This window comes from Apodemus sylvaticus, chromosome 14 (assembly GCF_947179515.1).
Source record: "Apodemus sylvaticus chromosome 14, mApoSyl1.1, whole genome shotgun sequence".
Classification (NCBI taxonomy): domain Eukaryota; kingdom Metazoa; phylum Chordata; class Mammalia; order Rodentia; family Muridae; genus Apodemus; species Apodemus sylvaticus.
Genome location: NC_067485.1, coordinates 29,760,514 through 29,774,475, shown reverse-complemented (window position 1 = coordinate 29,774,475; position 13,962 = coordinate 29,760,514). Strand labels below are relative to the sequence as shown.

General features: G+C 44.4%; 1 protein-coding gene across 1 annotated transcript in view; it reads left to right on the top strand.

The window, feature by feature from the left end:
- Ly86 (lymphocyte antigen 86) overlaps nt 1–13,753 on the top strand; it is a 63,108-nt gene extending 49,355 nt beyond the window's left edge. Inside the window, exons 4-5 of the mRNA XM_052156700.1 lie at nt 8,342–8,394; nt 13,302–13,753. Of these exons, the coding sequence (XP_052012660.1) occupies nt 8,342–8,394; nt 13,302–13,385 (137 nt within the window). The 3' untranslated portion in view covers nt 13,386–13,753. The remainder of the gene's footprint in view (nt 1–8,341; nt 8,395–13,301) is intronic.
- The last annotated feature ends 209 nt before the right edge of the window (nt 13,754–13,962 follow it).

The following is a 13,962-nucleotide window of genomic DNA, read 5'->3' as shown; positions in this document are numbered from 1 at the left end:
GTTTAGATCCATAGTTCTGAGGTCTGGGATGTCCAAGCTAAGGATGCCCACGTCATGCCTCTTCATAGCATGGAGGAGGAGCAAGAAGAACAGATGAAGGGTACCGCTCTGCTTTAACTGGAAACCTGCTCTCCTGTTTACAGGTGCAGCTCCTGCAGAGCCAGGGCAGCAATCCCTCTATGAGGGGGTGACCCAAAGGCAACAAGATCCCACTCCCTCTTGATACTGTGGCATCACATGGCTTTGACTGCAGACCAACTTTTCAAAGCATAACAGGCACTGTCTACCAGGGAGTATTCTACCTTTGGGATCCTCCCTGAGAAAACACAGAAGTAGGAGGCTCAGAAGCCTAAAATAGACAGTGGTGAGGCAGGGTTGGGAAAAGGACCCAGGGAGGAGGAAAAGCTAGCCATCACTATATTGTGGATCTGATCACCATTTTGGGGGGCTTGGGGGAACTGGGTGGGTCTTTCAGACTTGTCCTTCTCAAGGTGAGGAGGCTCCTAGGTCAAGGCATCCTCTGGAATTTAACATCATTGATTTTCTAGTTTCTTTCCATGTCATCTCTAAAGCAGAATCCTATGCCCAGGTGGCAATCCCTTGACCTGGGATGACCAGAGAGGGCCATTGCCACCTCTGGATTTCTATGTCTCCCATCCCTCAGCACATACTCCCTACAAGCACGTGGCAGTGTCCTGCAGACCCATCTAAGACTTGAAGCAGATGTGTGGCAGAAATTCCTGGGGTGCCCTTTAAAGCAAATCGAAAATGATTGGAGCAATGGCTCAAGAAGGAAGTTTCTCTTCCAGAGGACTGGGATTCAGTCCCCAGCTCCCACATGGTCACTTACAACTACCTGTAACTCCAGATACAAGGGATCCAATGGCCCCATTTGGCCTCAAGGCTCTAGGCACATTGTGCTGCATAGATCTGTGTGCAGATGAAATACCCATATATGCAGAACAAAAATGAAAATTCTCAAAAATGACTCAGGAACTCTAGAAGTCAATGGTAAAATGTCCCAGAAACAGGCAAGGACCTGGGTCTAATCCCTAGCTTGCACACATGTGCAAACACACACAAGTACACACACACACATATACACACACATACACACATACACACACATACACACACACAGGAAGGGAAAGAAGGGAGGGAAAGGGAAGGTAAGAAGTGGGGTAGAAAAGAGATAAGAAGAAAAAGAGAGGAAAGGAGGGCAAGGAAGGGGAGAGAGGGGAGGGGTGAAGAGGAGAGGAGAAGAGAGGAGGGGGGAGGGGGGAGAGGAGAGGAAAGAAAAGGAGAACTGGGCATGCTACATGAAGAGCTGTGTTGGAGAAACTGCGCTCAGCCTTTGTCTAGATTTGGCTCAGGAAATACCCAGAGGTAGAGAGGGGAAACTGTCTCCTATTCATAGCTCACTGGAGTGAAGTAACTCACTCCCTGCCTCTCCTTCCAGAGACAGGCAGTCTGCTCCACTAACCTTTGCCTCTCTCTGGTTTTCCTAGCCTCTCACTTTAGGTTTTGTTGAGCTCCATCCCACTGTGTACTTGCAGAGCACAGACTGTGTCTCCCAGATTCACAGGCCTTCTCTGCGTGCAGAGTGTTCTGGGGGATTAAGGTTCTGAAGGCATCTCCATTTTTTTTCTCCATAGTTGTACTATGCTCCCACCAAGAGTGTGTAAGTGTTCCCTTTCTTCAAAAAAAAAGTATCCAAGTAGACAGGAAGTGGAAACAGCACAGTGGGAGAAAGAAGCCATTATGATGGAGCTACACAGAAGATTGCTATTCTACCTTAAAGAAGGAAACCCATCATTTTTGTTTTGTTGTTTTGTTTTGTTGTTTTGTTTTGTTGTTTTCGAGACAGGGTTTCTCTGTGTAGCCCTGGCTGTCCTGGAACTCACTCTGAAGTCCAGGCTGGCCTCGAACTCAGAAATCCTCCTGCCTCTGCCTCCCAAGTGCTGGGATTAAAGGCGCGCGCCACCACTGCCCGGCAAATCCCATCATTTTTAACACCATGATTAAAACTGGAGGACAGTGTGCTAAGTAGAATAAGGCAGAGAGAGGATAGCGGTTTCCTTTACATATGTAAATGAAAAGTTAAAAAAAAAGTCAAATTCATCAACTCAGAGAGGAAAAATTTGTTACCAGTAAGGACCCAAGAAATGAAGGGTGACCTTGGTCCAGGGGTACTACACTAAAGTTAAAGTTAATTTTTCTCACTGATGTGATCAAAAATCTAACACAAGGAACCTAAAGGAGGAAGGATTTCTTTTGGTTCACTGTCCAGGAGATACAGTTTATCATGGCATTGAAGAAGGGGGTGTCTAGCCACATCACATCCACAGACAAGATGCAGACCAAGGTGCACACCGGCGCACTGACCACTTTCATCATCATTTTTCAGTCTGAGGTTCCAGACCATAGAATAGCTCAACAGCCACCTCAGTTGACTCCATATAGAAACCTCCTCACAGATTTGCCTGGAGGCCACTCTCCTAGCAAGTTCTCCATCCTGTCAAGCTGACATCCTTGCCCTTCACAGATACAGACTTCCAGCCATGAGACAGACCAGTTCATGAGATCTGACACACAATGTGGAAACTATACCTCACAGCCCTGTGTTGTTTATTGGAATTTTGCTGACAGGGTGGATCTTAGTTGTCTTTATTGGGAGGAATGACACTAGGACTGTGTAGTTACCTTGGGTAGCTTTAAATGTCTTCAATAGACACTTGATCAGTATACCTTGAAAGAACCATTCTGCCCTACTGGCCCACCAAGAAGAAAATGGCTTCAAAATGTCAGCAGTTGCTCCCTCTCTGCTCGCTCTCTCTCTCTCTCTCTCTCTCACTCTCTCTCTCTCTCTCTCTCTCCTACATGGCAACTTCCCTGGCATTATTCCCCTTATTCCTTCAGACAAGTGAACCCACCCAAGGAGAGCTGCCCCCAATAAACGTTGCCTTTATAATTAAAAAAAAAAGGTCAGTAGTTATTGAGGGTGACAGACCAGCACTGATACCCACAGCCTGACTCATATGACCCCCTACATCTATATTCATATCCTTAAGAATCTCTGCTCAGATATATTGACTATATCACAGGAAAGAGAGTAAATCAAAATGAGTATGTTTATTAAGCAGAGAGTGTACACACTGTAGACTTAAGGTCAGGTGTTGAAAAGGAGGCCCAAGGAAGGACAGGGGTCACATCCACAACACGAATGTGAGCTTCTCAAAAGAAAGGAAAGGACTGCTTGCGTGTTGTCCTAGTTTGATTTCTATTGCTATTATAAACATCAGGACCAAAGGAGAAAATGGTGTATTTCATCTTATAGATTATAATCAGCCATGGAGGAAAGCCAAAGCAGGGACCCAAGTCAGAAACCTGGAGGCAGGAACTGGAGCAGAAGCCATGGATGAAGACTGTTTAGTGACTTTCTCCTCAGGTTCATGGTCAGCTACTTCTCTTAGACACCCCAGGACCACCTATCTAGGGCTGGAACTGCAACAGTGGCATAGGCCCTCCTACATCCATCATTAATAAGGAAAATGTTTCTCAAAGACTTGCTTACAGTCCAATCTGATGGAGGCATCTTCTCAAGCATAATTCCCTCTTCCCAGATGACTCTCGCTCCTTTGGTGTTGACAAAACACTCCCCAGCACAGGTGCCTTTACAATGGCTACATACACATCCACAGGTAATTTTATAGCCTTTGGAGGCTCACTGTTGCAGCTTTAGAAGTCCGGGTGTTTCAAACAGATGCCAAGGCAAGAGAAAGTATAACTGGAGAGCCCAGGCAGAGAAGAAACCCTCCTAGGATGGGGTGAGATGCCCATGGCAGATTCAGATGTGGATTCCACACAGCAACAACAGCTACACCCAAGACGGAAGCTATTGCACATCCAATTCCTCTTGAGGATTTCACTGGTCAATCATAAAGTAAATCGCTGGTGTTAAGCCCTGAGAAAAAGTCTGAGTGAACACATAAATAAGGGCTGAGAATGGTAGCTCAGTAGTCAAGCACTTGCTTAACACGGGAAAACGCTCCGTTCAATCCCCAGCATAGCACATAAAAATGACCTTTGTGAATAAAGCCCTTGTTCTATAAACTAATAGACTTGGCATCATAATTGTTAGTCCACACTAAATATTAAAATAGCAATGCTTACATATTAAGAAAGTAGAAGGATTCTAATGAGGGCCTAGCAGGTCTGAGGAAGGGTACTAATGCTGCCAATCAAGATGACCAATCTGGGAGCACCACCACTTCCAGAACTTCTCCACTCTGGGAGCACTTTCATTTGCTCCAGCCTCTCCTTGGTTTCAGAGAACAAAAAGATGGAGCACTTGGCTAAGCTCAGTGGAATCTGCTGTAAACATGGCTCACCTACACACCAGCAGTACAGAATGATTAACTGAGCCTAGCAAGGACTAGAACAGTGCAGCCAGAACTAAAGACCTTGAAATAGAGTTTCAGTGTACTGGGTTCTCACTGAGGTCATGAGACTCACTCAACCAAGACGTACTCCCACTCTCTCTGTCATTACTGGAGAGAGAGACAGAGGCAGTACCAGTACCAGATACACTATGAGCAGAGACCAGGAGTAGTCAATGGAAGGAACAAGGCACAGACCTTCACCCCAAGCCTGTGTCTTCCAGACCCTGTGGGGCCTTTGTGTTCCCACTGCAGAAGTCATTTTCTGGAGTAGGAGTGGATCTTACTGGTACAGCACTTGCATAGTAAACATGATGTCAATACCTGGACCAACAAAAAGGCAATCAACTTAAGTTCAATTGAACTAAACTCAATTTACTCTCTTTAGTAAAGAGAAAGGGAAAGGCCAATTTTTAGAAATATTTCAGTGAGGGAAAGGAAGAAATAGGTGAGAATATCCTGGGAATCTTTTTATAGTATAGAGGGTGAGAATGTTAATTAAAGGAATCTCAGAAACGAAGAGGGCCTGAGAAGGGAAGGAACGAGGGTTTAATTTTAGGTGTTGTTTTGTCGAGCTAACAACAAAACGTCACTTCCCTGAGTTACTCGCAGCTATTCTTAGGGGCTTCGTGGACCCCACAAAAGCTCTAGTTGAAGGTGTGAAGCATTGGACACCAATTTAATGAAGACCTCTCCCAAAGAAGGACCTGTTAGGAGTGAAAAAGAACTCACACTGGCAAAGCTCGGAGCACTAAGTGGGCACCAGGGAAGAACAGTATCATCTGAGCAGTGTTCTTCAAACAGCTAGCCCCCTCCATGTTCGAAACTGAAAATGTGAAAAAGAAAAACAGATGTTTCTACACAAGACTTTCCAAACTGAGGGTCACTGAAACTTCCAGAATCCATCAAGTGAGCCTCCTCTGAGCTGGCTAACAATCCACTAGTGACAACTATCATCACCCCTCCTGAGGACCACACTGCTGGATGAGGCTACAGACAAGGCCTTTAGTCCTCCTTGAGCCCTGCAGCAAGATTTCTATTTCTATTTTCTGAGTCCAGAATCTGAGTGCCAAGATTACCCACTGTCACCTTGCTAGTAACAAAGAGAGCTGGGCCTGACACCCATCTATCTCTGCATCCTAGTGCTGGGGATTGGCTCCAATGCTTTGAATTTATCTGGCCCCCAAAATCAAGAATCTGCATGTCCAAACACTGAAGGTCCTTGTCCCCAGTTGGTTTTTGATCAATCAATAAAGAACCAACAGCCAATGGCTGGGCAGGTAGACTGAGGCAGGACCTTTAGATTTTCTTGAGCTAGGAACTGGGAGAAAGGAAGAGAGAGAATTGTCATGCCTCTGGGGAGGATATAAGAGCTGCAGGAGAGAAAGCCAACCAGCCATGTAAGGATTTGGGTAAGTGGCCACTGGCCATTTTCCCGAATGGGACTGGTATCAGGGGAAGCTTTAGAAGTCTCAGGAAGACTGGAGGGGAGTGTTTGCTAGTAGGAGAAAGTTTAAGAGTGCCCAACCTTTGAGCTAGTCACAGTACATCAAAAATTTCACTGGTGTGTATGTGTGTGTGTGTGTGTGTATGTGTGTGTGTGTGTGTGTGTGTGTGTGGTGTGTGATTTTGAGTATCCAAAGAGTTCCTGGGCAGGTGTGTGCATGTGACCCACCAGGAGCCAAAGTGGTGTAGCAACTACTGATACATCGTAGCTCAAGCCATTTGCCCTGGGTCACACAAGAGCAATAACATAGACATACAGTATGCATACCCACAGGGACCCAACCACACAGAGAGAAAACATAAGGGGGATAGTTTGGAGTGAAAGGGGACCAGCAAGAGGGTTTTAGGAGGTAAAAAATAAGCAAAGTTCCATATGTATGTTATAGGCATGGATCAGAATCCAGAGGCACCTGCTGAGATTTCTAGGTCCATGTGTCCAGGAACAAAGAACTGGACCAGGGACACTAGATAGTTTTAGAAATGGAAGTAGCTTATCTACAAGAAAGGCAGGGCTGGAGAAATGGATGGCTTAGTGGTTAAAAGTATTTCCATCAGAGAAACAGAGTTTGGATCCCAGTACCCACACCAAGCAGATTACAAATGCCTATAACTTGAGTCCCAAAGATCTGATACCTTCTTCTAGCCTCAGTGGTCACCCTGGAAAAGATACACACATGCATACACAAACACAAACACACACTTACACACACACACACACACACACAAATGTGCATATACAGATGAACACATTTTGTTTTAATATGAGAAAGAGGGGAGAGTCAGAGTCAGAAACAGAAACAGAAGCAAACAGACACCTAGGACTGATCTCCAGGTCACCAAATTCAGTCATTCACATAGCATTTACCTTTTCTGGCTTTTGGAAGTATGTTCTCACACATGCTGTCCCTTACTTGTATCCCTGGTAAGAAATGGCCTCGAGTCTTTCAACCAGTGGCTTGTTGTTGTTGTTGTTGTTGTTGTTGTCGTCGTCATTGTTTTCCAAGCTAATCCTGATCCTATAGAGCCCCACTCCATCCAACTCTCCAACCATAATATAAATAGGTGAAAATGGACATATCAACTGGCAATGGTATTCATACAATCACAGTACCTGAGGTGCTGAGGCAGGAAGATGAAAAATTTAAGATCATCCTCAGTTTCTTAGTAAACCCAAGGCCAGCCTGGATTATATGAGACCGTGTCTCAAAATAAACAGACACAGAAGAAGTCATGGTATAACCCATTGTTTTTTATGCAAACTAAAAACAAGCAGTTGGACTGTTTTTTAATTGCCTTGCTGTTGTTGTTGTTGTTGTTGGTGGTGGTGGTGGTGGTGGTGGTGTTGTCTTAACTTTTTTTCAATACTGGATTTTTTTGTGTAGCCCTGGCTATCTTGAAACTTGCTCTGTATACCTTGAACTCTTTGAAGTAAGCAGAAGAAAGAATGAACATACTCTTCTTAATTCAGGGATAGAGTGTGTCTTAGGTAGGGTTTCCATTGCAGTGAAGAGACATCATGACCACAGCAACTCTTATAAAGGACATTTAATTGGAGATGATTTACAGGTTCTGAGGTTCAGTCCATTATCATCATGGTAAGAGCATGGCAGCATCCAGGCAGGCATGTGGCAGATGGAGCTGAGAGTTCTGCATCTTGTTCTGAAGGTAGACAGGAGAAGACTAAAGTCCATGCCCACAGTGACACACTTCCTCCAACAAAGCCACACCTACTCCAATGTCACACCTCCAAATAGTGCCACTCCCTGGGCCAAGTATACACCACCAAGTGAACCTGAATTCTTTGCTGTTCTTTTCTTGAAAAGAGGACAGCTGATAATCCGCCATCTTCGGTGTGCCTGGACATAGGGAAAATGATACCACATGACTCTTTCAGCAGTAAGTAGTAACAGACACTGTACTTAGAGAAAAAAAAAAAAAAAAAAAAAAACCAAACCCAACCCTTGCCTGCATCACAGCTATCGGATGTTTCTCCTGGGACTAATGCAGTGTCTTTGAACTCCTGGTCACAGGTCTCAAAAATTTCACCCTGTATTTCTAGCTCCAGTCTAGATTCTCAATTAGCCAGAGTCTTTCCATACCTGCTTGTTTCCTTTCCACACTTCTCACTATCTGGACAGTGCTCTGTTCAGAGGCTCCTATACTGTCAGCCTCATCATTGGGAAGCAAGCAACATGTATGTGGGCAGAGACTATTCTTCATGAATGACTGAGATCCATTTGAAGTCAGGAAATTAAAGCTTTTATATCAATGGCTACTCTTCTTTTATTTCCCAGACTTGATCTACATCTCTATGGTCACAGATGATATGAAAACCTTATTTGGGGGGATGTTTTAAATGAATGAATAATATTATCTATGATCTATATATTTTTCAGAACAGATATACTATGCCGGCCCTGTCAATAACCCTGGACTTGATGTTCCACAGGTAAAGTTTCCTGTTTGGTGTTGTTGTGTATTATTGTGTTAAAGAGTTGATTTTCACCTCTTGGAGGAGAAAAAAAGAGAAGGAGGAGAAGAAAAAGGAGAAGGGAGAAGAAGAGGAGGAGGCAAAGAAGAGGAGAACTAGACTTATATAGTTGAAAGCGTTGGCACACGCAATAATTAGGAGGCATGCTTAACATGCTGATTTGTCCTTTTGAGGCTTCATGTTGATGTTCTGTTGAACCTTTAGGTTGAACCAGAACAAAACCTACTGGAGTTGAAATGCTGGCATCATGTCCACAGGATCGGGGTTGTGTGGGGTGACTCCATATGACTAGCATTGGGTGGGATGTGTAGGAGGCAACTAGCTTCTGGCAACCTAGAGAAAGGAGAGTTTACAAAACCCCAAAGGCTTCAATGTCCCACTGGTTACCATGCCATATTGTGACTGCCAAGCTGGGATGTTAGTCTCCTTCTATTTACTGTATAAGGTATAAAGAACAGGGAAGGGGAGATAGCTCAGCTGGGAAAGTGCTACCTCACAAACATAAGGATCTGAGTTTGATCTCCAGAGTCCACATTAGAAAAGCCAGATGAGACAGTACATACTTATAACCCAAGTGCTGGAAAAGCAAAACCAGGCAGGCTCCTGGGACTTGCTGGACAGCCAGCCTAGGGAGTTTCAGCTCAGTGAGAGATCTTGACTCAAAAAAAAAGGAAAAGGGTAGATGATACACAAGGAGTGACACCCACAGTTGTCCTTGGCCTGCACAGGCATGTGCACACACAATTATATGTGTTCCATGTACACATGCATCTGCACACACAAACATAACCACATAACACAGGTGACAAAAGAATAAAGGTATACCTAGACCACCACTCCAGAGTCTGGTAGATCCAGGGTAATGGGGGCACATCTGGGGAGGGTCTTCTTGCTGGTGAGGACTTTGCAACATCCTAAGTCAGCACATTGGGGACATAAGTCAGGACATTAGAGGACAAAGGAGTCAAATTTTTTATAATGCACCCACTCCCAAGAAAACCCATTACTCCTTAATCTATTAGTCCATAATGATCAATCCACTCACAAAGGTAGATCTCTTTTAAAGATCCCACATCTTCTGACCTTACTCTGGGGATTGCTTCAACAGACTTTATAATGGGGACAGTCAAGCCAAAGTAAGATGACTGCCCTGAGCAACCACGAACTAGACTCAAAGCTAAGACTAGGCTTTCCCATGAAGTTCATTTTATTCGAAATAACATTATTTCTAATGTGCATGAACTCAAGTTGCTCTGACATCACCATGCGTTTCCCTGATGCTCCTTGAAAGAACAATCTGGAACATCATAAAAATGTCATCATTTAAGCATCTTGCTTTTGGCTGCATCTTCTCAGTCATCTGAAACACGAAGGAGAGACACTGTCTCCTGCATAAGGAGTCTCTTCAGCTCAGTTTCTGCTCTAAGTTTGTTTCCCTCCTGTCCTGCCCTGTGAGCTCCTAGGTGTCAGAGTCCACTTCGGTTTCTACAGGACTCCTTCTCACAACTGGACTCTCTCCCTCCCTCTCTGGAATTCTCCAGTGATCTTCTCCTGCCTTTCTGTGAAAGGAACAACTTTTTCCAAGAAGGGAAACTCAGGCGCTCCTCACTCCTAACACAGGACCAAACTCTCCCAGGGAGATTTCTTCACATTGTTGCTACTTGAACGCTTTTCCTTTCCTCATTTTTCTCCTGATACCCCACTAGAGACTGATGTAATAATTGCTAACAATTGGATTTCATTTTGCCTTGCAGGCTTTTAAAAATCAGTTACCTTTCATAATCCCTATGCAATGAAGGCACCATCAGGGGAGGGGACTCTTAAAGTCATAGAAGCTCTTTGAAAGGAAATTTACCCTCAGAGATATAAAGGGCTTTATAGATCTTACTCATCTTAGCACAGGATTACATCTGCTAAACTCTGCATGAGTTGAAAACAGCTTAAGTTGAAAATGCACTGACTCCATCCAGCCTGCAGAACATGTTCACTTAGTGGCAGGATACCCAGGAAAATGCTGGTCATTTAATAATGTCTTCTCTCTCATGACTGGGCACTGAGATTCACTGTCACTGCTTGGTGATATAGGAGGTTTGAACTGAGTGCCACAGGACTGAAAAAAAAATGAGAATTGAAAACACAAAGCACAGATGCTACTGAGACTATTTTCCTCTCTCTCCAGTGTAAGTAGAGCCATCATAAGCAGGCACCATATTGTAATCAACGATATGTAGTCAACAAGTCTACAGTGCCTGCAGGATACTTCTTGCCTGCCTTCTTCAACCAATAACAGTGCTCCTAGAGATACAGCCCAGAGTAAGCCAGATGTCCTGAGCCCTCTTCTGCAGCCTGTACATGGGAAGCAGACATCAGGCAAGCTTCTAACCCAGCCTGCAGACCCAACAGAGAACATAGCTTTCTGGACACCTTCCCCACAGGCCTATGTAGCAGAACAACTGGGGGTCTTGATCCCAAGAGGGGCTGTAAACACTGGTCACAAACAGTCACTGTGTGCCCAGGGCCTTCAGCTCACCATTGGCTGCCATACAGCTTTGGAAAGAACTTCTGCACAGTTTTTAGGAAAGGCTCTGGTTTCCTAAGAACTGCTAGTTGAGGGCGTTTTAGTGGAAGGCCTACTCACTCCCCCTCCTTCACTGAGACCTCCAGAGATGGACTCTGAGCTGATGGAGGTTTCTCTTACGCCAAATTCTTCCCACTTGGCATGTACTCTTCAATACCTTGGTTATTTTTCTTCTTTCTTGAAATGTATTTATTTATTTACTTATATATGTATGTGGTATATACTGACTAGTGTATTTGTGTACACATGTGCATGCAGTTGCACATGCACAAGTGTGTGTGTGTGTGTGTGTGTTATGTGCACATGTCACAGTACATATGTGGAAATCGAAGGACAACATGCAGGTATCAGTTCTCTCCTTCCACCATATACATTCTAAGAATCAAACTCAAATCGTCAAGGTTGGCAGTAAGTGCCTTTGCCACTGGCCCATCTTGTCATCCCTGACCCTTTATTTTTTGAGACAAGGTCTCACAATGAACCCGGCACTCATCAATTCAGCTGGGCTGGCTGACCAATAAGCTTTAGGGATCTTCTTATCTCTGTCTTCAAACACCACCACCAACCCAGTGCCAGGAGTGCCATCCTTGGGTTTTTGCCCAGATTCTGGAGATACAAATTCAAGTATTTGAGCTGGCACATTGAACTCTTTACCAACGAAGCCACATTCCTAACTTAAAATTTATCTTTTAGTTGGTAGATCGTAACTGTGCATGTTTATAGGGTCCAATGTGGTGTCTCTCAGGGTACATGCAGAGTATATATTGATCAGATCAGGGCAATTGGCATACCCATTGCTATCATTTCCTTATGTTGAAAAAAAAAAAGATAGCACCAGCTTATTTTCTTTTTAACACACCCAGCCCCTTGACCCAAATTAGGGTCCTGCATATAATCCTATATTTGTCTGTGTCTGCTCTGAATTAAAAGTTGGAAATCCTTTGGACTTCCAAAACATACGGACACCTTCTTGGTAGAACCTGAACCGTGAATTGCCAAGGACACAGATACACACTTCTAGCCTGCTCACTCAGCGCTCTCCTCAGCAGCAGACACAGGCTGCTCTCTATCCATTGCCCCTACGGCAGACCCCTGTCATGTAGCCCATGCCTCCTCCATCAGCCTCCAGAAGGGCTTGGTTCCCTGATGGAAATCACCCTTTATATATCTTGTATAGATACACATGTATCTTGCCATTCATGATCTACAGCCCCTTCCTGCTGATGCTGTATCGTCTTTTAGGCCAATGCCACTTGCAGCCTCTTTGAAGCAGAGCAGCCACAGAGATCCTTCTAACATACCTGGGAAGACTGTCACACCTGGGTCCTTCTCCCACCATGTCTGCCAAGCTCGGAGTCTCTGGCCTCCTATGGGCTTTCCATCTCCCTTTCTTTCCCCCTTCCATGAAGTGCCTTTGGCCTCTTGTCTGTTTCTCCAGTATGGAGACATCAACCCCTCAGGAGCATGTCACCTCTTGTATCTCTTTCAGGTCTTTGCCTAAGGGTCATTTTCTCTCCAAGGCCTCCCTTTGATCATCCTACTTAGAGAGGCAAGCCAACATCCGTCCACCTGTCCCAGCTGCCCTTTCCACCCCACTTCCTGCATCAATGTCTCCATAGTGACTACATCTGCAGAGTTCCTTAGGCTGTAGACTTTTCATCGCTCTCGGTGAGATGAAAGCTATGCAGGGCCAGGAGTTGGCTTGAATTAAGTTTATCTGCAGAGACTGGAAGCACACAAAAGATGCTCAATAAATACAACTATTCCTCATTATTCATGGGGGAGAGGTTCCAGGACTCCCCTAAAACAAATAGCAAAATTCACAGATAATTGGCAGAAGGATGGCTTAACAGGTAAAGGTATTTGATGATCTGAGATCTATCCTGAGGTCCCACATGGTGGTGCATGCTAATAATTCAAATAAATAAATAAATAGATGTAATTGAAAAACATTTACTACACAGATTCCCAAATCCTTATTTAAAGCAATCTTTGCTATATAACCTATGCTCTTTCTTGGGCTCACTTTAATCATTTCCAGATTACTTATAATACTTGATATCTATAAACTCTATGCTGTGTTACACTGGATTGTCCAGAGAATCTTCACAAGACAAAGAAGTCTACACATGCTCAGGACAGAAACTTCTTGCAGATATTTTCATTCTGCAGTGGGTGGAGTGGGCAGCTACTCAGTCCTTGAGTAGAGAGGGATATGCTCTATGTATTAAGTGGTTGGTGGTGGTGTGGGTCACATGTCTTAATGCTCTGCTTGTGTCCCTGGCAGGGAGAATACCAGCTCTTGCTGGAGTTGTACAATGAAAACCGTGCTACTGTGGCTTGTGCCAATGCCACCGTCACCTGCTCCTGAGCATGGCTTGCAAGAAAATGCACAGGAAACTCAGCCTCAGGGGACCCCCTGGACTCAGCTACCTGCAAGGACCACTGATGACAAAGAGAGAGGCTTTACAAAGAAATTTCTCATGGGTCACTCTGTTGATCTTAGCTCCAAAGACAGATGTAGCTCCCAGACCCAACAGATATAATAAAGCCTCCAAAACTATCTATTTCTAAGTAGTCTTGAATCCCCATTTGTAACAGCACTCCTTATTTAATTATATCTCATCAATGTTACTTCCTTGACTAGGACTACTTCCTAGGAACACTTCCTTGAAGTTGCCTGGGATATAAAAAAATGAAATAAAATAAAATAATAAAATAAAAGCTGCCCTGTACCTATTCACTGTGGCTTGCTCAATGACTGTAAGTACAATCTGTGGTTAAAGAGTTATTTGTTTCAGATTCAAGTGTCGGCCACCAATGCCAAACAAGTAAGTCTCAGAAAGCCAAGAGGATGGTGGCCTCCCTAAAATCAGAGCTCTAAGTGTCATAGCTGCTCCTGGGCCCTAAGACCATGAGGGGGAGAAGCTGATGAAACCCCACCAAGT